Raw genomic sequence first — 21,159 nt, 5'->3', positions numbered from 1 at the left:
TGCTGTGTGTGCTTCTGCGCTGCCTGGAAAGAGTCCGGCAAAGGCACCGAGCGGCTCCTGCCCTGAATTATGTGCAAAAGGTGACAAATGACTTTCCTTACCATTCTGTTATTCTGCAGACTTGTCCTTACCTCCAGAAAAGGCAGGCAGGATGATGACTATTGCACATTGAAGTTCTCACTGTGTGCTGCAGCTCAATTTTGTGTCACAGCATATTTGACTTTTAACAGTTTGCATTGCATACTACAAGCCCAGAAAAAAAAAAATTGCAAGGGTGGATTGTATCACGTCAAGAAAGCATCTTCATTGTTCCAAAGCATTTCTTTCAAATTCCACAGCAGAATAGGCAGCCACAGCCAAAACTCTCCTCTCAAATTAGAAACAGTAGTGTGCTGGTAGTCCACGTATTGCACAGCCAGTTACATGGCTAGGGACAGGAACTGGCTTTCAGTGTCAATTCTCCTTGGATGGAGAGCATGCTGGTTAATGTCAAAAGCAATTCCGTAAGTGCTTCTGAAGAAGGTCCTACATATGTGTGTGTGCATGTGGCTGTACATTAGCTGCAAAGGTTTTCACCATTAGAGTGAAACATTTGTAATTGTGAGATATCAGGAAAAATAATATCCTGCTAACAATTAGCTAGACAGTGTATCATGTTATTTCCACTCATTAGAAATAGGTGTGTTTTGCAATACTTCAGCCTTGTGAATAGCGAAAGGTCTAAATATTTCATAAAATGCTTGAGACTGTTCTGCAAACGTATTTAGGCTTCTGGATCCAGACACGCAATTCCACCTTCCTCCCTAAATAAGTATCTCAGTTCCCTGCATTTCATCTTCCAGGGAGAATTAAGATTCAAAACAGCCAGGATGCTAAGTGGAGGGTGAAAAATTTGCGAGATCACAAGAAAGAGAAGCACACGCTTGAAATCCCACCTTCCTCCAGCATTTGGGTGCTGATGCGAGCCAGTTCCACCTCCCCATCCTGCCTCTGGATTTAAATCCCTGTGTGCTTGTTCTTGGCATGGATGGTTGCCTCTCTCCTCTCTTTTTAGAAAAGATGGTTGTGGCGGGAGGTGACAGTGGGGCTGCTCTCTTTACGTGGATAGGCCTGAGCACGCATGCCTGAACTGGAGTTCAAACACCTCATGCAGGGAGTCCGCAGAGGTGCACGAATGCCTCGCCTGTGAGATGCTCTGGGACAGGAACCAGGTTCTGGTTCCCCCTCCTGGCTGCAGCCCAGACATTTTGCTCACGCTGAGGGGAGAGAAATCTCCTAAAGAAAGTGTAGCCAGGAGCACAACTCTACACTGCCATGCAATGTCCTTGCCTAGGACAGCCGGCATCAGTCAAGTCGCAGCTTAGCAGTTCATATGTCATCTCCATAGCCATTTCAGGTTAAATGACAATATTTAATAGGGGGAAAACTCATTGCTGGTTTGAAAAAGAGCAACTTTGAAAATTCCAAATACTGCAAAGATCTTAAAACTAGATAGTTTTCTCACACCCAACTTCTTCTATGGGAAACCATGGAGCTTCCTGTGGCGAGCTGCTCCACGTCTGTTTGTCACACAACATTCCGCCTATTTCTTCCAAAAGCTTCCCAAGGAAAGCCCCGTTTCATATACCCACATTCAGGCCAGCCGTGTTCAGGTCAGCCAAAAAGCATGTAGGCAGTGAGGCTGGCAAGAAGCATGCCTTTCTCAACTCAGACTACAGGTTTTGGGGACCCTTTTTCAAAAAAAAAAAAGCATACACGGGAGGCATAACCTTTTGTTTTTTAGACAACAGGACAAACCTGTCTGTGAGGTAGAGTACCATGTCAGAAAAGCCAGAAGGCACAATAAAGTAGATTGAAACACGTATAGATTTAAAAGTGTTATTTTTCGCTCTTGCAGAATAGAATTGCCTCTTCAGCCTGCAGCCCCGAAACCTATGCCTAAGTCACCTGCAAGCCAAATACACGCTGCAATTAACAGACGGGCTTCTAATAAAAGCAAGCAAACCAAACTGCTATACCGTGCTTGGAGTACAATCACAGTTACACTATGAGTGAGGCTTCTCTCTGTCTTACAACCCATCTTGAATTTGATTTCAAATGGCTGGGCTGTTCTAGCAGCCCTAGCGCTAGGAGCCGCAGGTTTGTTAGCGCCGATGCATTATTACTCAGATAGCACAGCAGAATTTTCCTTCCAATTATTTAAAATCTAAGGCCTGACTATGGGAACAGAGAGTCTTTATGCTGAAGCAATATTATGACTAGACACCAAAATTTCAAAGATAAGGGTGAGACTCTATCTTTACTTGCATCGACTGCTTCTCTTCTCACAACAGCACGAATTAAGGATGAATCACTAATATTATCTGTACATTTCTCAGCTTTTATCATTTTAGGATGTAGCCCAGACGTTGTTTCAAATTAGGATGGAGTTTTTTAAAAAATAAAACGTCTTATCACATGGAGCATGTTGACACCAGCAAAATATAAAATCCTCTGAATTAAACCCTGTGTTTCTAAATAGCTACAAGGGAAGCAGGAGTTCCTACAAGGTTTGCAAGCTGGAAGAGGACTTTCACAAAACGACTGGCCCTATTTTACGGCTTCTATCAGCTCTTGACATTAGACGCCTTTCACCTTTGTGCTAACCTAAGTGATTAGCAAGTTTGTACAAAGGAGAAGGCAGGTGGCTGTTGATACACGGAAGCGTGCCATGCCAGGCCCATGTCCACGTGGTGTCAAGAGCACAAGAGCACCAAGAGCCACAGAGGCAGCGGTACTTTTGCCAGCAATGTGAATTCACTGCTGGTATTGACCTCAGTGCCGCACCGGGTCTCAAACAGCTAATGTGGCTTCCTCGGCGTGCTGTGTGTTGGTTAAAATCAAAGAAATGACAGTAAATGTTCAGGGCCACATGATGAAATGAGACAAACCTGAGGTAAGTTCGCAAATGCACAAAAACCATCTCAGGTACATCATCCGTACATTTTACAGCACTGAAACACACTGCAACCCTTCGGTGGGTGTGAAGAACAGCGCACTGAGTTATACGTGAAAAAATGTCAAGGGCAACAAGCACATTATGAAACTTTGATGTTAATGTGAATTTTTCATTCTTAGGTGACGCCTGAACGTAAGACAGGCTCAACGCTGCTTTTTCTTTTCCTCTGAAGTCATACAACTATTACTGTGTATTATTTTTAGATGCCCTGCCTTGGCTTCAGCAACCCCTACAACCAGTGCAATTTAAGGTATTTACCCACCCCAGCAGAGTGGTGGGCAGCTGGAGAAGCACAGAGACCGAGCAACCAGCTCTAGGTGACCCAGGAGGCCCGGGGCAGAGCTACGAACGGAAAAAAGATGCACGGAATCTTGTGCTGGTGTTCTGACTGCCAAAGAGAGTCCTGAAATCCACAGCTTATACTACATAGTTCATGTATAGGCATAAATCTGCATGTATTTACATATATAACCGCACACAAAATATTCAGTACATTAAACAAAAGTGCCGATCTGATCACACCGAATGAAAAGAGAGGGGCAACCACACTGAGTGGTTTTCTGAAAGCCATTAATTAAAGCTATATTATTTGAGTGGTTAACAATCTGCCCTGCCCCTTTCTCACACCACTGCTGAGATTTCTCGTGAGCTGCTAAGCATGAGGGTCTCCTCAGTATGTCAAGGCTACCCACAGCACCCTTAACTCTTAAATAGCTGGGAAAACAGCTTTGCTAACAGACTCTAAGTGGCTCCACTGTAGGCGTCAGTGCAATGTCTGGTCACAATAAGGGACAGCTCACCTGAGATCTCACCTTGCAGTTTATTTTTATGACCTGTGAGCTGCAGTGTCTTGGGTTAAAGCAGCTTAATGCTACACAATCCTTCTTGGGCAGCACCTGAGAATGAGCTCTGCTTCTTCTCATGGGCAGAAAGAATAGGGCATGTTCGAAACTTACAGTAAGAGGACACGGTCAAGGACGTGATGCAATTGCCTGCACAAGGTAGTGGCGCTCCACATGGGGAGAAAGGGATCTTACTCGCCAAGCTGGACCCTTTTTTAGTTACTTCTGTCAATGTCAGAGGGATGCGCCTGTGTACATCTGGACTTTTTCTGGGTGTACCTCCTGGGCATATACGTTTCTATTTACTTATTTGTGAAGATTTGTGAGCAGAGGGAGCAGGACAACTTTATGGCGAGTGACCTTGTTATTTGAGCATGAACCAGGGCAAAAATCACTTGCGAAATAAATGGATTTGTATTAATGCAAAAGCAGTGTAAATGAGGACAGCACCTCCCATGTCTTGTCACGGGAGGTCAAGTTTTCCTCTGTATATTCTGGATCACCAGAGATAAAAATGGGGACGTTTCAAGATTTGATGCTACGCCAATTTGCAAGGGAAGGTTTAATGACAACCCCCTTTGTTTGCGGCATGGGAAACGAAGCAAACCTAAGCATCGCCACCAGGTGAAGCGGAGGGGGACATACTCTGGCCAGTCTACTCTTGGGATTTAGTCAAATGCGAAATGCTGAGTTTGCTCTACTTCAGTCACAATGAAGCTCGTTGTCTTGTCACTTCATCGTTGCCTGCTTTGTTACCTTGTTAAAATGTTATAGTTGTTATTTAGGGAAGAAACCAAGGTGAAAAAGTACAGATCTTAACTAGCAGCACACACAATCCCCTCTTTCCTCTGCTTACCACCTTTTGTGGTAAGACATAGGAGCCGGATGTGATAAAAATGCCCCGAAGACCTTTCCCTCTGACTATAAATGCAGTTTATCCAAATTAGCCACTAACCTTTTTTCTTCTCTGACCCTTTTCCCCCTCTCTGCCTCCCTCTCACCTCCATCTGATCAGTCCCACCTCTCTCAAGAGTTCATTATTTTGAACAGCCTGTGCTGATGCAAGCCAGTGGAGGTCAATTAAAGAAAAGATTGAACAGCAAGACATTTCCCAGTGAGGCACCAGCTCGCTCTCCAGTGAGCAGAGAGTTTAAGTTGTACCAGGGCAGGAATTTAATGGGAGCAAAGATTTCAGATTACTGCTCGGATTTTAAGAAATAGCCATACCTCATCACTTAGGTTGTCGTTAATTACTGCTACAAGATTTTTTAGTTTTGGAGCTAGACCTCCGGGAAAAATTAGCTATTGACAGTGGGGGATAGGCAGCAGTAAACAGCTCTGGGAATGGGGTGCACGATGCTATTTGAGACGAGAGAAGGTAAGAAATGGAGTTTTATTCCTCTTTGCAAGTGATTTGTAATGTGTTCTGTTAATCCAGGCCATGAGTCTCTCTCTGTAGTGGAAGTCCTCATGGGGAGTTCAGGCTTGTGTTAATTGCCTTGGTGCCTGGCCAAATTCACCACGGTTCACGGAGGATAAATTCTTAGTAGCAGTTCCTGGGGGCCCATATCTCCTTGTGGAGGGGACCTGCCTGCTACACTTTTCCCAGAGGGGCTCTGCATTTAAATATTCCTGGAATGGGCTTGTGGGCCAAGCCCAGTGCTCAGAGAAATCCCCTCCTGATCCACACGTCCCTCCACTCAAACGAAGCTGCTGGGTGGACCCCGAGGGGCAGGGGGAAGGAGCACGGGGTGTCTGGATGTGCAGAACCCATCCGTGGGCATCTCAGGTGACAGCCAAATGCAATTCACCTCTCCTTCATCGGGCAGGAGGGACACGAGCTACAGAGAAACTGTACCAAGCAGCATTCACCTCCTTTTTGTTCTTTGAATAGCACCTACTCTCTATCCTCAGTTAATTTGGAGTTAGATGAGTCTGAGGGGATGAAAAGAGCATAAAGGGGTAGCTCACTATAGGTCACCTGATTTTTTTTTTTATTTTTTTTTTTTGGAAATTGCCTGTCCAGATGATGAATTCAACTGGATATTTATTGCCGACTTTAATAAGGCATCTAGACCTAGGAAGGTAATCTTACTTATTACAGCATGTCATGCTACAACTTATCATCATAATACTGTAACAAAATGTCAGCGCTGAAGGAATTTTGAGAACAGCTTTTTAATGGATGAAGTGGGTTGTTCCCTTGGAATAATGACACCAAAAAAACTGGGGACAGTAGCGGTTTCTATAGTGCAAGGTCAAAAGTCTTTCCAGCAGCTTCTGCAGAACTCCCCCTTCCCTTCTTATTACCAACTACAGACGGTTACAAGGAGGCAAGGCGGCATACTTGCCTTATGTTGAATTTACCCTGTAGGCACGTGTGCGCATTAAACCTCAGTGCAAACAGAAAGGTCTGCTGGGCAAAACGTTTGCCGTGCGCAATTAAACTTCTGCTTGATCTGAGGTTTAAAATCCTTTGGTAATAAGACTTCAGCACAAATCGACAGAAGGAGCCTGCCACTCTGCTGCAGACGCAACGACACATCTGGGACACGCTCATGAAAGACAGGGCTGGGGAATAACAACAATTTTTGCAGGATTCACTAGGCGGCTGTCATTTCCAGTTGTTACCTATCCACTCGCACACTTTATTCTCTTCTTTCCTTTAGTGACTTCCAAGCTTTTATAACAGTAGGTGAGAAAAAGTTTGCCGTTAGACCGGGCCTGTGGTTCTTTCATTAAAATTACAGTGTGTCACTAGAACAGTTTACAACAATTTAAAAGGATGACCAAAATCGAATGATGCTAAGGCACGTTGCCACCAAACACACAAACGTCGGGGAGAAAAATCTTTACAAGGGAAGAAGCCAAAAAAGGCTAACAGGAACGTGACGGGGAATGGGTGCATGAAATTAAAGAGTGGACTGCCAGGGGCTCGGACTGATGCTACTCTTGCTGTTGTTCCGACTTCAAAGTGCACTCAAGACAAGGAAAGAAATCTCACAGAAGACTGCTGAGGTTTCAGAGGGCAGACATTGCTGCGAGCTATAGCAGCCCGGGCGTTTTAGTTTAGCCAGTAGCTGCGGCCTCTGCCTGCAACAGACAATTCATGTGCTTTGTAGCTTTCCTACAAAATAACGGAGGATGGAAACCACAGGGCGATAGTGCAGGCTGGGTTAGCAAGCCTGCATTTCTTAGGCAGCAGATTGGTTAGGGGTAGATTTGCTTTTTATCAATTACAGCTGTTCATCAAATGGCACGAAGCTTTGGATTGGATTCCCGCCCGTGTTTACCTTTCAGTGTACAGGGAAATCGAGAGCCCGGTAAAGTGGTATTTCTAGTCCCATGAAACATCTGCAATGCAGTTAGGATCTTTTCTTTCAGGCAGCGCTACGAAGGGATGCGAGAACATCCCTGCCATTGTTGTCAGGAATTTAAGTGTTTTAAAAATAATATCACAGCTCTCTGGGCCGCATTCTTAGCTCCTGCAGACAACAGCAGTATCACCCTGTTGGTGACGAAGAACTCCACTGATTTACGTGAGCTGAGAACAAGGTGTGAGATTTTTAACAATAAAAGAAAACAATCCTCCTCTCTGAATGTAACCTTTGCATGCATATTTACAGCCCTTTCCTTGTCCTTATTTATACCGTGAAAGCTTGTGATCACATAGGTCAAAAAGACAAAGTCACCTAAAACCGTAGAGGAAGGGGGTGGTGCTCCCTCAGAAGCATGTGAGTTTTTAGAGGGCTTTCTCCACCTCTGGAGAGAGGAAACATGTCAGTGGGGAAATAAAGTTTATCTGCAATAACGGGATGGATTGTGGGCTATGTATATTGGGGCATCTGTAGACATTTACACCAGCTGCAAAACTGAACGTGTGTATCTGAAATGACTGTTCTTCAGTTTTAAGACTAAATGACTTTCAAATGGAAGGAAAACCAAAACCCAAACTATGCCGTTTTGTTCGTCCTTCCCTGCCAATACAAGATTGTTTTCTGCACTGCACACCATTTTGTGAGTCCTTGTCTCTATTTAGTTTAAATGCCTCAAGTGACAATCTCCCTTTCCAGAAGTTGTTTATTTCCCAGTTTTATGCTTCTTTTTGGTGGAATTTTCAAATGCAATCATCATTGTTTTAACTTCGCTCTCTTTGTAACGGCTGCAGAAGCCATTACATTTACAGGGAACAGGGTTAGACAAACGCTAGGCTCTGTATCCTTCACTGCTCAAAGCTCCTTTGGTTATAAAGACCAGATGTTCTTTTGTCCAGTTTCAAAATGCTACCAGCAATAGCCCGCAAAGTAGTTCCCTTCCCTGTCTGTGGACTTACACCCTACACATTGATTGGTGATTTCTTTCAGAGATTTCTTTTCGGACTAGTTTCACATTTTACTTTTGAAAATGGTGCTGAGGAAAAGGAGAAAGGCAAACAACTGTGCAGTAGGGAGAAAGTTACAGTAATGTCGTAACAGGATCAAAGTTGCTTCTCACCTTACGTGTTAATCTTCGCTTTATCTCTCGTTTTTCCTCCTGCTCCTCTTGCTCATTCCGGGCTGTAAAAGATTTACAAGGATCTCAGGCTGCAGACTCATCAGACATGCACAGTATGCAACAAAATAAGCCTCTCCATCAGTATATTAATGTTTCAGGACCTCTCTGATGCACAGCATGTCCCTCTGGGGCTGCTGAACTTTCTCGATCCGTAGCTACTGCACTTCTTCACACACTTCATAAAACATCTACAGCCTCCTTCCTTTCCCTGTGTTGGCACCTTTTCATGTGTGTCACTCTCTAGAAGGGCCAGGCAGCGAGCCAGCGCTTCAGAAACCGTTATCTCCCTGCCCACAGGCCTGGTGGCCTCAGGGGCTTCCGCTACGATATGGTCGGATTCTGAGAGGCTGCAAGGTCAATGGTTGGAAAAGAAACACAGGCATTTTATTTTCTTTTCCATCTACAGAATAATTTCTCTGCAGCTACTCTTTGGAGAATGGAAAAAAAATTCAGAATCAGGGGTGCCAGGCAAAATCTGCAACTTCTCATGACCTGAGCAGGGTAAGAAGAGAGTGTCCTTCCATCGTGAGCCTTCACAGCATCACACTGGAGCGTAAAGGCACATCCTAGGGCAATCCATTTTCAACATTAAGCCAAAAGATCACATCACAAGTACGTACCAGGGCAAGCCTCAACCATCATCCCTCAAGAGGACAGTAACATTTGAGCATACTAACTCTTCTTAAACTTAGGAGCAGGCTGTCATGCACGTCTTTCCAATGAACTTTACTGGAAGTCACTAAAAGCCCGGGTTTCTAGGTACCCAAGTCCTCAGTCAGTTAGGATCAGCTTCCACTGTTTCACTGTTGGCTGAATTGCTCCTTACCTTAATCGCACCCGTGCATAATTCTATGATTCTATAACAGATGAGAGCAAACACAGCTCATCAGCTTTTCCAGCAAGTACCCTGTGCCCCTGGTGCGATCTGATTTTCACTTAGATAGGACTACCTCAGGCAGCAATAACGCTCTGCAGCGGAGATTATGGACTTCAAAGGACAGTTTGGGATAGGTGGCTTGATTTAAACTGTCCAACTCTGGACTGAATTAAACCCTGGGGTGAGGGGGGGAATCCCATGTTGCTCTCTGCTGAACCTGTGGGAGAAGCAGGCACCCCTGGCAGAGGGGCAGTAACAAATTGCCTGCTGGAACTTCTTCAGCCAAGAAAGCACAGGTCAGCACTCCCACTAACCAACTGGGACCAGCCAAAAATAATATAAGGAGGTCCTAACCCAATGGGAAGTTTGCCCACAGTGGACGAGATGCAATGTTTCAAATCAACGCATTCAAAATTGGGGTTTTCCACACACAGAAACAAGACCTGAGGTTCAGAGACCACAGAGGTCTCTGAGCAGGCGAGGAGGGCTGGGCTGGAAGCCAGGTTTCTCGCCGCTCAGGACAGTAGATCCGACAGGTCCATCACAACTGCACACTGACTTCAGTGGGGATGGGAAATCTCCACCAAAGTGGACAAAGAGACAGTCAATGTTATGATGTTTTACAATAAGCTTCCGATCTTTAAATGCCATTTTACCAAAAATAACTGCTTACATTTTCAGGAGGAAGGAAAGTGATACTGGAGTAAAAAGAACAGAAAAGAGGAGGGAGCCACAAATGGCTTTTTAAATGATAACTGGGATAACTACACTGATAAATATATTTTTCCTCTTTCAACGGTTCCTGCCCCTCCTGGGCTGGATTCTCCTCTAGCAATTTCGTTCTTCCCTTTGTGTCTCAGACTTGGAGGAGGTGGTCCTGGAAACATCTACTCTCAGAAACAGAGCCACTAATAATTCCTTGAAAAATTAAGTGTACTTGGCATACGGTCACTTTTTTTTTCTCTCTCCTTACTTTTTATCCCAGCCACACACCTTCAGAGACAGCCAGGCAGGCTGAAGATCTCAGTCAGGTAAAAGCTGGGAACTGGGAATACATTCTCCTCTGAAACCAGAAAGTGACTTTGTTTTAGCTACTTCTTTAAAGTTAATTAAGTCACGCCTACCTTGTGAAGCTACAAAACTGTTGCTTTATTTTATCTTAGGTGTTCAGGAGATGCTCTGTTTCTCTAGGCCCGTGGGTGTGGGTGCAATTTTCTGGCCTGATTTCTGTGGGAGTGTGAAATGTGCCCCAGTACAGTCTGAGACCCTCAGAGCCTACCTAACCATCATTTTTGTAAGGAATTCATGCAACCTTGAATGTGCCAGGCTGAAAACTGAATTACTTGCATCCATCTGAGAAGTGGCACAGGGGTGGTGCATGAGGGGGGGGCCGAGGCATCCTTCCTCATAAACTTGGCCAGCAAGTATTAACTGCAAAAAAATGTTCTTTAGTCTTCACACTAACCCTGCACCTCCGGACTTCTCTCACTATGTGCCATTGACTTAAGAGTCAGTGAATTGGGTATACTTCAGTGAAGGACCCGTCAAGCACCAGTGTCCCTCTTCACAGTTTCTTTGCTGTGGCTGCTGTAATTTCACTGTTGCTACCAGCAAGGAGTGGAACTTGTGCAACAGATGCTGTGCCCTTGCAATTCAATAAAGCTGACCATCTCATAATTATTGCAGTAGCACAGAGCTAGGAAGTGATCACTTCTTGTATAAAGACAGTCCAACTGCATTTTGCCTCAGTTCTTCCCATCAGAATGGGCAATAATGTGGTTACACATGGAAGAGGAACATCATGGTACCAGACATGACATTTGCATCAAGGAGATTTTAGCTTTAACTGTAGAGTAAACTCTACTCAGGAGCTATCTGGGTTTTCTTTTATTTTGTGTGTGTGTATGCGCTATGAACTGGGCTTTTGCAAATAGCTTGACCTGCTGATGCAGAGAATTTACACTCTTTTCATTATTGTCTCTCTATGTCTCTCTTTCTCTAGGCTCCACTATATTAATTATAATTCTTTTCCTCAGGAGCCTAGGCAAAGGACACAAAGTGATGCTGTACAAACCAGATGCTATTCATATTTCCTTGCCTAAGATTGGAGCATTTTTATGCCTTTTTTTTTTTTTAATTACGTTACTATTTTAATTGTTTGTTCCTTTCCTGCTGTGCTTCACCAAAAGTTGGGATGCCTTGGAAATAACGCATTACTTTTTCCTCTAATTATGAAGTTGTTTGTCTACCAAGACACACATGTTTTTGGGCAGATCTGTGCTTAGGAACCAAGCTACAAAAATTCCATTTCGGAAATAACAATATAGTTCTGGGTTCAGGGAAATATTTTCAAACAGATCCATGTCATTTAGGAGCCTTTATTTAATTCAAAAAGAAACCAGTGTGACTCAGGGGATAACTCCTCTGAACTGTAAGATGTCTTCAGGTCGCTGTGTGACTGCTGCGCTTGGCAAGCCGACATTTAGGAATCTCTGCAAGTCACCCAGCGTTGGAAATACAGCCTCTGCTGATGCCGGTTCAAACACTGCTGCCAAAGCAGCTGCCCAAGACCCCCACTTCCCCCCCCCAACCCTTACCAGTGCCAGGGCGGTGTTTACTGGTCATGCACCAGTGACAGATGGTGCATGACACATGTTGGGTCATGCTGGTGGCAAGTCCCGGGATGACAACATGAGCTGCCCAGAGAATTGGCCTCTGTCCCTCCTCGCCTGAGCCTGGCATCAGTCACGTTGCAGGTTCCCCCTCCTCCAGCTGTTCTGCTACCTCCCCTGTGAGACCATCACATCTGGATGTGCCACCTTTTTCCCCAGTTTCTGCCCCTGACTTTCTCCAGCTGCCAGGTACGGGAGTGAGGAGCAGGCGGTAGGGGCACAGCTGTCAGAAGGGGGCTGACCCCAAACAAATGGCTTTCCTGGCAGCCTCGGGCTCGCCCACGCCGCTCTGCTGTCCGGTCTTTTCTCCTCTTTGCATCGACAGTGGTGTCTCTCTCTTTGTCTGCCGCACGTAATAACATGAACAGATGAAAAAGCCCCGCTGAGTGTTAATACTATCATTAACTTGCTTAGAATTTGATTCTGAAGTACTTAATCAATCAATTCTGCTAATTTGCAGAGGATTAATCTTCTGCTACCACATTTTTATGGTTCTGTACAGGGCAGTTATTTGAACAACAAGAGAAAGTAAATTATGGACCTACCAAAGGAGACACTATGGTATTTTAAGGTACCATTTAAGAACATGTTTTTCTGTAGTAATTTTTTTTATAATTTCCCTGGAATGATGGATTTACTAACTTAAAAAGGGAAGCACTTCTTTCTTTTGTTTTCTCTTTCCAGAGTAACAACAATTAGATAAACAGTTTTGTGGGTTTTTTTTTTGGTTTTTTTTTTTTTAATATTCAAACCACTTCAACATGAGTAAAGAAACTAATTTTTTTCCTATTCATTCATGAGACTCAGTCCTGCTTCCCTTGAAGCTGGTGGCAACTTAACCCAGATCAGGGTCTCTAAATGGTGTTTTGTTCCTTTAAAATACCATTTCACATTTTGAGGACCTACCAGGAAGTTTTTGTCTGATTTAAAGGAGGAGTTTCAGGGGAACATTTCAGGGAAATAATCCTGAGTCACATTGGTTTCTTTTTTTAATTGAATAAAGGCTCCACCTAGTCTAGGTTGCTGTGAAGATTTTTAGGAATACTAATCAAGCCATGCTCTAATGTCTTTACTAATTTAAAGTGGGATGCTCATCCTGTGTAAGAGCCGCATAAAGGCATTTCAGAATGATGGACCCTCTGTTTGGAACTAGACTTGCAAAAGAGATTCAACATCTGAGGTTTTTTTCCCCATAGGCTGCTCATTCTTGTGAATTTACTGACTCTCATTTTAAAGAATTGTTTCTGCAGCTCTAGATGTTGCTACAGACTTGCACACTTATTTGCATTTATGATGCACTTTATTATTATTAATGATGCAAGTGCAGAACAGTTTATGTTTTATTAAAAGAACCACCCCATATATATCTAAACTAACCCAAACTAGCGGGCTTGAGGTTAAATGTCAGCATTATCAGGACTTACGTTTCAGAATGTTCCTCTGCTCCAATTCTTCAGCAGTCGGCCTCTGGCTCAGTCGTCTGCGAAAAAAGTCCAAGATCAGTTTTTGGACCATATCACATTCTCCTCAGTTCTCTGTCTTGAAGAGTTATTTTGGGGTGCAAAAGGCAGAGCAGAAAGCACTGACACTGCTCCATTATGTACTTGGTACACCCGGACCATGCGTGACACAGACCATGCTTCGCTTTCGCAGTTTCCTCTGTTTTCAGCTCACGAAAGGCAAAATACGTTATGTCATCTTAGGCATGACTCTCCCACCCCTACCCCAGGCAGAGCTGCTGAAAGCTAAGCTACACAGATGTCTCCACTTAATTTCCTTCCTCCCATGCCTGCTTCCTGACTCGTGCAAGTATTTCCTAGCTAAGACCCGGCTAACCCTCTCCCTGCCCTCTTGCCAGCCTCCTGACTGTGCCCCGTTTGTTCAAACAGCGTTTGAGCACACAGACAGTCCACAGCAAAAACAAGGGATGGCTTGGCAGCGCCGAGGGCAGAACAATAGCAGCCCTCCTCCTCCTCCGCACCCTCGCTTCCCTCCTCCTCTCGTGGCTTTTATTCAATCTTAGATGGAAGGATCGTGTGACTTGCTAGTCAACCTGTACGTAATAGGGTCACAACAAACGCCATCTAATTAAAAATGGGGACCCTGAGCGTGGAATGGTCTGAATACTCAGAATACAAAGCCAGGGAGAGAAGCACAAAGTGGTCTTTGGAAAACAAAGTAAACCAGGGAGATGACATCAGAAGTCAACACTGTTGGGCCTCCTCACACTCTCCTCCGAGTCAATGGGAGTTTTGTCAATGATGCCAGTGACAGGACAGAGCCTTTTCCCTCCCTCAGACATGGTCATTCAGAGACATTCCCAACTTGGGGGCCCCAGTCTCTGCCGGTTAGCTCATCAGTTCCTATGCGAGGTACCGGGTACTGATAAGAAACATGAGATGAATGCTATCTGCATGGCTTCATCTTCTGCGATGAATGCTTCCCCTGACCCAGGGCACAGAAGCTCACTGAAACGGGGCTGACTCTGCAGGGCTGGATGAGGCATGTCTGACAACCGCTCGCCACAACACGGGGGCTGAGCCACTGCTTGGAGATGCACACACATCCCCAGCCTTCTCCAGAGCCAGGAGGTCACCTGTGCGCCCACTCAGTACCCCTGCCCCTCACATCGCGCATGGTGCAGGGGGCTGAAGTGCATGGGATGGGTAGGAGCCCATCCTCCACACTAGCTGTAATGACGGCAGAAGTGCTACAGGCATCTGATTTCATATACCCTGGAGATTTCCACCAGCAGAGGCGATACCAGCCGCACGTCCTTTGGGGCCACTTTACACCACAAAAACAAACCAGCAGAACACGGCCCTGTTCCAGTGGCGAATTTGGAGTCATTAGCTTTGTCTCTTTCCCACGGCAGATTGAGCATTTACCTCACTGGAAGAAGTGTTGAAAGGGACAGAAACTCATCCTTAATTCAGAAGTGAAGAATGTCTGCAAAGCACTTGGAAGACAGAAAGTGCTGTTCAAGCAGTTGCTATTACCATCTTTAAGATACAGTAGCTGTTGCTAATGGGAGATTCACCTTAGGACTATGAAGCAATTAAAACTACTTCGTTTCTAGCAGCGCGTGAGAATCAAAGAGAAAGAGTTGCCACTCAGCCCCACCACATGTGCCTGCAGGGACTGAGCTATACAATGTTTTTAATCCACTGCACTGTGATGCTTTTCAAGGGGATGCACCAGAGGGATGTTAAGGACAGACTCCAGCCATCCAGTGTGCGGCTGCCTCTACAGAAGCAAACATCACACAACAAGTAGAAGGAGAAATTAGTCTGAAGAGAATGCTCCTGAAAAGGTCCTCCCCTTTCCAAGAAAACAAGGATTGAAGGACTCAGCTAACAGTTCTGTCAAGAACAGTTCACACTGGAGCATTTCTAACAAAAGGCAGAAGTTTTATCTATCTACATAGGCGATTTGCAAAAAGGACCAAGACTTCCATGTGTTTCCTGGGGTACCTGCCACGAAGTAGATGCATTTAAACAAAACTTTCACTTCACTGTGTCATTGCTTCCACGCAAGAGGACAAAGATTTCCTCTAAGTATGCCCTTTGTATAATATGCACCCTCTGCTCCTGTGCTGCTCAGAGACCTGTAGACTGTGGGATTCTTCCCCACGCTGCCTGGTATGTGCCCTAGAGAAAGCCAGACAAGAATACCTGTGTTCCCCATCGAGAGTCAATTATTTTATAGATCCCGTTATCCACCCTTTTCAGGCTGCAGGGTGCTCCTGCCTAAATGATGACTGTCATTTTCAAGCGATGCACTTACAGGTCAGATAAACCCATGACACTTTTGATAGATTCAGTCTGGAGATCTGAAGCTATCTGCATTCATGGGTCATTGATCGCTTCTGGACTCTTCCAAACTCAAGAATTTTTAATAGCAAGACATAGGCAGTAGGAAAAGATAAGGTATCCTTGTAGGGGAACAAAATCATGACTAGTCCTTACAGTGCAAGCAGTGAAGCACAGCTGGAGGATGAAGGCGGCAATGAATAGAAGCTGTGGAGGTTCCTGGCCTCCAGCATGGGTGTCTGCTTTCATCTCCATGAACTGCTGTTACATCCCCATTTCCATCATCCTTTTGGACTGACTGAGCCTGCTCCTGCTCCCTCCTTGTGTGTCCCTCCTTGATGAGCTCCTCAAACAAGCCCAGCTCCTTCCCCAGCCCTTCCCTTCCAAGCTCTCACAATTATCTCTTTTCTTGGTTTCTTGCTCTTTTCATTTCATTTCTTCTCTTGCTGCTACAGTGACTTCTGCCCCCAAACTATCTCTGGGCTTTACAAACTCCACTAGCTCCTCAGAACAGTGTCATTTTAGTTCTTTTTTCCTGCCTCTTAACTTCTAGGTTTGCCAGATGTTGAACAGCTGCTAACATTACCATCTTTGAAAATCTTGATGCTAGTTACAGATCCTGTAAATCAAGAAATGTAAGCAGCTATTGCTTTGTTACCATGGCTGCAAAGATACAGTTTTTTTCACAACAAATTTCAGTGTACCATCTCCAGTGTGCCGCTCTGATCTTGGCAAAACACGAGGCGTGATACCTCCCCTCTCCTACCTTCCCTCCTGTGCTGCCCAGAATAAAAAAATATTAATGAAGCCCACCTAGCTTGCAGAGGTTGATTTCAGTGGTTTGATTGCTGGATTGCTGCTGTGCCTTATTTCATTTAACATCACAGGGGCTGCGTGAGGCCGTCAAGAGGCCAGAGGTCGGGAAACAAGTGTCTCATTAGCAGCACGATCGGAATAAACAGGAGAAAACGGAGGTGAGGAAGGAGCCTGGTGCAACAGCAAAGAACAGATCTGCTTGTGAAAACTGTAAGAATCGAGTGGGATGTGCGGTGCTGCTGCTGATCAGAAAGGTTAACTAAGGCTGTTTCATGGAGCTGTACGAGCATCGGTGTCTAACCTGGAAAAAGGCAAAAGAGGTCTTAAAAAGTAACGACCTGTAACAGCACTTTCTGTGTCTACAATCTCTTGTGTGAACGTGCTTGACTTTCCCTGTGCCATTCATGCAGTTTTGCAACAAGCTTCAGGCATTCAAGGGGACAGGAGAGTTTGGTTTTTTTGTAATTTGTGCTTTGCAATGTATTGCCTGGTTTATTCATATGGTTTTGCAATTTTGTTAATAGCGGTTTTGCAAATACACTAGCAAAGGTTTTACTAGAAAGAAAACCTTCCTAAGATTTATGGTGAACCAATTTTCTGAATTAATTCCCTGCATGATCAAAATGCACCACACTCCTTGTCCTAGAACTATACAAGAGCTGAGCACCTCTTCATAAGGACATCGTGTGGTGGGTTTCTTTGTTTGTTTGTGGGTTGTTTTTGTTTGTTTGTTTTGGTTTTTTGTTTGTTTGATTTGGTTTTTTTTGAATCAGCTCTGGGCTGGGCATGTCATGGTGGATGAGTAGGAGTTTGGGGGCAGGAGGGACAATCATGAAAAGTCAGTTGCTGTAGACCTAAAATATTGGCTGGTGGGAATGTAATCTCTTCAGGGAGCACGAGGAAAGAAAGACAGCATTTTCACTGATGGATGCTACTGTTTGGAGCCTGCCCAGCAAACTGAGAACTCAGAATGGGAAGTTTCTGCTCCATGTGGCAGTCTCTTGCAGGAGCAATAAAAGAAAAAACTGGCTGTACGTCTCCCCAGGCAATACAAAACACTTAAATGAAGAGCCCACACAGTGATGCTCACCCTTCTCTGCAGTGTGGCCATACCCTAGCTGTGGGGCTGAGGGTCAGATTGTTGCAGCCCTTTTGTCTGGTAGTACCTTTGAAGCAAAGCACTCCTGGCTGTCTCGGCTGTCCTCTACTAGGAGCCATGGGCTTTCTCTCCTTCGTCTCTTGTTTTGTTGTAGATGAACTCTGAGGAAGAGCTGGTTAATGCCATTCAGCTCGTTGTTTTGTGAACAAGGCAGTGCTGGATACGTGTTTTCCGGGTATCAGGAATTAATCTTTGCCTCTGACTGGAGCATCAGAAAATCTAAGAGTGTAGTATGGGGTCATCTGTAAGTACAACGGCTGGATATAGTACAGGGCTTGCTGGAAAATGATGCCTCAAATACTTGCCAGGCTTGTCAACTCCGAGCATTTGCAGATACAAGAGGCAGAACCCATCAGCTCTCCAGTGCTTGAATGGTGGCATCTGGTGTGCGTGACCCAAGAGCAGGACTGATGGGCAAACAAGTCACAGGTGGTCACAACAGGGCATGCAGCAGTATGGTGAGGTGTCCAGAACACCACAAAACCGATCCCAGCCACGCTCACGCAGCTCTTCCTGATGACACAGGTCACCCTGATATAAAACAGCTTCTGAGCACAGTGGGGTGTAGCCTCTGGAGCAACTCCTGAATTCATTCTGTAGATGCAAATCTTTTTACTCAGTTGCAACTGGGTTCATACCACCCTCGAGACTGCTCTAAGAGAGGAGTAAATCTGAGTTGGGCACATGAGAAGCCAGTTGCTACAAAGCACTACTTGTCACATTGCTCTTTAGTTGGCATAAATGAGCACGACCGAAGCCAGTAGAACTGCGCTGATTTACATCAGCTATATAATTCAACATGAGGAAAATTCAATGGGAGTGAAGAGTCCTACTGTTGCTTAATTTAGCTTGCCTTTCCCAATAATAACGCTGATAGCAAAGCAATATTGATGAAGTATAGGCTACCAGGGGCTCTTTGCGCTCCCATGCCCAGTACAGAAAATTGGAAGAGAAAAATGGAGAAGAAAATCTTGTATTTGCTTCTCCCAGTTAACTGTTAGCAGAGGGCAGGAATGAACTACCTCCTTTCCTTACGTCACTGCACAATGAGCAAGAAATATTTTTAAGCCTGGAGGTTCACTTTCTCTGAAGTATCAGCCCAGATATTGCCAGCCAGACTTTAGAGTCTACAGAGAACTATCCTTCTCCTAACAGGATTTATAAAATGGGATTAAATACAGTCTTATCAATGAGTGAATAAACTGAAGGCATATTAAAAACAAAATCCCTACCTAAAGAAGCAAATGTAAGAGTTTTACACCATTAAAATTCCCCTACTAGACTCCATTAAGACGTTGGCTAATTTGTAGGATACATGATCTCTTCCTTTAAGCTCTCTTTCCTGTGTGACAAGTCTCCTGGTATCAGTCATGATAATATGCCTTATAACTCCTTTTCCTGAGAAATTAAGGCAATAAAACCATAAGGAGTGTTTGCCACGATTCAGTTACTGTGTAATGACTGCTCTTGCCTTCCCTGTTGATTTTAAACGTTCAGCGCCTGGGAGATGGTGGTGCTTCTGCAGCTATAAAGAAGCCTGTGGCAATGACCAGAGCAGACCAAAGCAGGCACAGACCCCTGCTCACCCCTGGGAAAACGGGTGAAGCACCACCGAGACAGAGTTTAGATGAGAACTGTTTCGGTAGGAAGTGCGCGCTTTTGGTGAAAATTTAAAGACTGGTAAGTATCAGTTGAAGAGCTAAGTACTGGTGCCTCAGCATCCCAGTTTGTTCCCCGGCCTGGACCGCCTAGTCCAGGATGGCTACGACAGTCCCGTGTCCTGGAGAAGAGAGGCAGAGCTTTTGCTCAGCAGTTCTTCCTAATGCACCACAAGGAATACAGAGCAGTCTGGCACATGAACCAACCAAACAACAGTTCCCGTAACACATCTGCAGTCATGTATCCAGCTGGGCTCTGCAGGAAAATCAGATTTTCAACTAAAATTATTCAGATTTTAATTTAGGCTTTATGCAGTCTTTTACTACCCCCCCAAAATTATGCTTATCCCGGACTTGGTTTTGTGTTGAGAAACAGCTTCCGTATAAACTTTAAAGCTCCGCCTAGCCTAGATTGCGGTGAAGATTTTTAGAAAAACTAATCAGCAAATTTTCTGCTTGCTCAAGCATCTGTGGATAGTGAAAAATATAACCAAGCTGGCCCTTTGTTTAAAACTCTAAACCTGACCAATTTGTTTTCTCATTCTTTCGCCCATGTGAACCCATTCTTGACTCACAGCTCAAAGAATGCAGTCTTTTCTATTTCAGCTGACCGAGGGATTGATTTATTATGATTTTGATTTACTCTTGGGAAAGTTACAAGCTCCCCAAGAAAGAACAGGCTGCCCAGATTAGGTCTCCTGGGGAAAGAGAATCATATGCAAAATGTAGATTTCGACAATTCATTATGTCTGCATAAAGTTAAAATCTGCCTATCATATACAGAATGCATTTTTTTTTAAATACTCAAATAAAGTAGAATCATCTTGGGCCATGAACTCTGTATTTTATTGCAAGAAATAATGGAATGACTAGGTAGTCCTATGACTCTGACTAGAAACAGTGTGAATAATGACATACCCAAGTCATCAATCTGTCATTAGACCACAGTATCACAGCGCAGACACCTGCATTTTCCCAAGGAATTACTTAATTTCTTATTTTTTATTAAAGATAAAGCCAAGTAGTGCTAGAGAGGCAAATGCAGATTTTGGCTTCCTTTCCAATAATACTTACTGCATAATGCCTACTGAAAGGTGGAATGTTGCAAGACCATGAAAGCTCATGTCTCGCACCTCAGGGTCTAAAATGGAGCCTCCTTTTTTTCATTACTGTACTGTTTCATTAACATCAAACCTTTTAGCCAAATGCTGGCTGTTCACATAAAATACGATCATGCAAATTTAAATGATTTTAAAAAAAGAGCACGGCGGAATTAAGAGAGTTACACCACATGAGCTTTGCAGCATTAATTCTCAAATCTCTTCCCTAATCCAAAGAACAAAACATCCAACAACTGCAGTAGGAAACAAAGAACAATCTCTTTTAGAGGAGGGAATTTACTACGTATCTAATTCAAGAATATATTTTTGGAACAATAAAAATGGGATAATTTTGAGTACTAGAAATCCAGAGGCAAAAATGTACCAAATGCTGGTTGAAAATCTAAAGCATGCCAGAAAAAAACAGATGGATGTTAGGATCCATTGTAATAAAGAATAAAAAATGTTCTAAAATGTTAGCAATTGTCCTTCTGTTGTCTGTACAGCATTGTGAGAAGACACTTACTTCTCCAAAGCTAATAATATTGAACCAAAAGCTGATTTTACAAAGCTAAAAAGATCATAATTCGCAGTTCAAGGTCAATCCATGAATGACTTGAATAAAATGGCACCACGAAAATCAATATCTGAGCTGAACAAATGTGCTTGCT

General features: G+C 44.2%; 1 protein-coding gene across 1 annotated transcript in view; it reads right to left on the bottom strand.

Moving 5' to 3' along the window:
* PHACTR1 (phosphatase and actin regulator 1) overlaps positions 1–21,159 on the bottom strand; it is a 319,282-nt gene that overhangs the window by 8,707 nt on the left and 289,416 nt on the right. The window contains exons 12-13 of the mRNA XM_054191481.1: positions 13,368–13,423; positions 8,335–8,396 (exon numbers count right to left, since the gene is read on the bottom strand). Of these exons, the coding sequence (XP_054047456.1) occupies positions 8,335–8,396; positions 13,368–13,423 (118 nt within the window). The remainder of the gene's footprint in view (positions 1–8,334; positions 8,397–13,367; positions 13,424–21,159) is intronic.

The sequence above is a fragment of the Rissa tridactyla genome, chromosome 2 (genome assembly GCF_028500815.1).
Source record: "Rissa tridactyla isolate bRisTri1 chromosome 2, bRisTri1.patW.cur.20221130, whole genome shotgun sequence".
NCBI lineage: Eukaryota > Metazoa > Chordata > Aves > Charadriiformes > Laridae > Rissa > Rissa tridactyla.
Note: the sequence above shows the minus strand (reverse complement) of the source record. Positions and strands in the feature narration are given on the sequence as shown.